Source organism: Geospiza fortis, unplaced genomic scaffold, assembly GCF_000277835.1.
Source record: "Geospiza fortis unplaced genomic scaffold, GeoFor_1.0 scaffold241, whole genome shotgun sequence".
Taxonomy (NCBI): domain Eukaryota; kingdom Metazoa; phylum Chordata; class Aves; order Passeriformes; family Thraupidae; genus Geospiza; species Geospiza fortis.
In genome coordinates this window covers 646,127-649,178 of record NW_005054491.1, presented here as the reverse complement: position 1 = coordinate 649,178, position 3,052 = coordinate 646,127, and the positions used below count along the sequence as shown (strand labels likewise).

Below are 3,052 nucleotides of genomic sequence, written 5' to 3'. Positions count from 1 at the left end.
TGTACCTGCGGCCAGGCGGGACACGGGAGGGATGGTGAGGGTGACGCAGTGGCTGGGCACCCCTCCCCGTGTGCCACCCCCATTGTTCCCTCCCCACTGCTCGCACACAGGGCTGTGCTGAGCAAGAGGGACCCCCAAGGACTCGCCTCCCTCCCCTCTCCGAGCCCCCTCTCACTGGGTGCGCAGGGTGAAGGCCGCGCTGGTGATGGAGGTGGGCAGGCTCAGCCCCTTGGTGATCTCCCTCCACAGCTTCTTGTTGATGACCTCCACCAGACCCCCCTTCTCGGTCACCAGCGTGTACAGCATGTACAGGTCCAGCACCTGCTTGGCCATGATGGGGATCCGGTTCACGGGGGTCCCTAGGGAGCGGCGGGAGGAGAGAGCTGCTCTGGGGTGCTGCTTTCTTACCCAAAGTGGGGGTGCAGCTGCTGAGACCCCCGCGGGGCAGTGGAGGGGCCGGGGGGGCTCATGCTGCTCCCTCCCCTTCCACTGTCCCCTTCTTTCCCCCCCGGGCCCTCCCGCTGAGATCAGCCCCGAACAAAGGAAACAGAAACTCGCACTTTCCAGCCACAGCCCCGCCGTGGCTGAGCCGGTTCCTCGGGCTGAGCCGGCACCCGGCAACAACGCGAGTTATTTATAACGGGGGCGGCACAATCCGGCTCTGAGGGTCTCCTATGAGCCGGGGGGCTCATCCCTCCAGCTTGAGGAGGGGGCTGGCCTCTCTCATCAGGGTCTCCACCCTCCCAGCCCTGCGGTGAGGGGGCTCTGGGGGACCCCAATGGATGCAGGTGGGCCATGATGGTGGGGGGACCGCAGGGGACACAGCCAGGGGACAGGACAGAGCCAGGGGGACTCTGGGGGACGCAGCCAGCAGCCCCAGCCCCCCTGCCCAGGCACACGTGCCTTCCCAGTGCTGTCTGACAAAGGGCCGGAGCCAGCCCTGTGTCAGCACTTCCAGCGCTGCTTTCCACGCAGGAACCAGACCCTCGAGCAGGAGCACATTTGGCTTTCAGCCCTTCCCACCCCTGGCCCCCCAGCCACAGCCTCTCCCCGGGCACAGAGAGGAGCTGCAATAACCCAGGCAATGGGCAGAGGGGGCGCACAGCCAGGGGCTGCAGGCCTGGGTGTGAAGGGAGGGGGACAAGGGGGGCCGCAGGCTCTGGATCCAGCCCAGCAGGTTTGACCCCGCTGTGCTGAGGGGTTAAAGATTAACCAGCAGCTCAGCCGGAGCCGTGACCTCAGGGCACTAATGAGGGGCAAGGAAATGAGCCCCTGGCCTTGGGGAGGACGTGGGGGGTGCAAGGTGGGTGTGGAGGAGCAGGGTGGGCACAGAGCGGGCAGGGGGGCACAGGGTGGCTGTGTAGCTGGGTACTCACCACGCTTCTGCATGAAGCTGAAGAGGTCATCCAGGAACTCCTTCCTCCTGGGGTCACCATCCAGCTCGTACAGCTGCAAAAGAAGAGAGAGATGCTCAGAAACCCCCTTAACCCATGTGTGTCCCCCCAACCTGAGACCCCTGGCTTCCTCTGCAGCAGCCGTGTGGCTCAAAGGACACCAAATGGCTCGGGGGTCCCTGCAGAGATCCAGGGGGCTTCCTGCAGCTTGGGCTGACCTTGTGCCCCACTGTGCCATGCCCTGCCAGCCCTGGTTGTAGCTCAGCTCCGGGATGCCCGTGCTGGGATCACAGCTGGAGCAGCTCCCAGGCTGCCAGCACCGTGCTCAGCCCCAGCTCCTCCCAGGAACGCTGACCCCGGTTATTTTTAGCATCCACTGCCTGCTCAGCGCAGCAACTCTTCAGCGTGGTCCCTCCACGCTTGGGGTGCCACGGAGAGCCACGGCCAGGAGCCAGCGTGCCTTGCCATGAACCTGTGTGCCACCGCCCTGCAGGGACATGTCCTGCACTGGGGGAAGGCAGAGCTGGGCCAGGCTCTGACACGCTGGAACCACCTCCATCACCAGCTCTGCTTGGGGCACCTTCATCTGGGACCCCCCAGCCCGGCAGCCCGGCACATTCCTGCCTGATTTATGGCTTTTATGGCTCAGGACAGGCCGGTTGGAGCGCCCGGCACGCCGCAGGCACACACCACGCCACGCCAGGCGGCCTCTCCCCAAGCCCAGCGCTGCTCGGGGGGTGGTGGCTAAACCCCCCTCCCAAACCCGGGCAGGCTGTTGGAGCAAGGGCTGTGGGGGCAGGCGTTGCCCAGACACCACCAGAGTGGCGGCCACAGCTCCGCTTTTCTCCATGACAGCTCTGAACAACTGCCAGGGGGGCCGGGAGGGGGCTATAAATAAATAAATACCCCCCCTAATACACCAGGCATGCACTGCAGGTCACTGGGTCACCCATGTGCCACCCTCCCTCCATGGCATCAGGACCGTGGGCAGGTGGGTGGGTGGGCATGGTCCTGCCTTGAGCCCCCTCCTCCTGCAGCCCTGCAGGGAGGATCCGGATCCTGCAGGGCTGGACTTGCCCGCCGGCGCCGATCAAAGGGATCAATGGGGCCGCATGATAAGCGGGGCCATAAAACCCCCCCAGTTCCCCTGGGAAACTCGGCAGGCTCGACCAGACCCTTGCACACCCCCCGGGCAAGGGCAGGAGCCACCCGCACCACCGGCAGAGACCCTCACAGCCCCCTCCAAGCAAGGGGTCTGGTGTGGGAGTGCTGTGGGGGGAATGAGCCATGGCACAGCAGCAGTGCTGTGATTTTTGGGGCTGAGCTGCACCGGGCTGCTTGTGCCAGCTGAGAGATGTTGGGCTGGTGCCAATCCAGCCTCCCCCGTTTCCTTGAGCGGCTCCAAGAGCCACACACAGAGAAAGGGCTTCCCCAGCGCCCGATCCTGCGGGGCGCGGAGCCATCCTGGGGAAGCACTGAACACTCTGGTTCATCCGCTGCCAAGACCCTCGGGGTCATGATCCACCCCCCTCCTGGACTCAGTCCCGAGGGGAATGGACGCGTTTAAGAGGATGAAAGAAAATTAACCGTCAGCTGAGGAGAGCGTGGCCGGCCAGGACAGGGGGATTAGTGGCTGTGGCAGGCAGCTGCCCCAAGTG

The 3,052-nt window shown here is 65.0% G+C and overlaps 1 protein-coding gene across 1 annotated transcript in view; it reads right to left on the bottom strand.

The window, feature by feature from the left end:
- WDR18 (WD repeat domain 18) overlaps window positions 1–3,052 on the bottom strand; it is a gene marked incomplete at its 5' end in the record, with an annotated part of 28,212 nt that overhangs the window by 13,627 nt on the left and 11,533 nt on the right. Inside the window, 2 exon segments of the mRNA XM_031063263.1 lie at window positions 1–359; window positions 1,377–1,449. The exon segment at window positions 1–359 is cut by the window's left edge and continues 103 nt beyond it. Of these exon segments, the coding sequence (XP_030919123.1) occupies window positions 1–359; window positions 1,377–1,449 (432 nt within the window).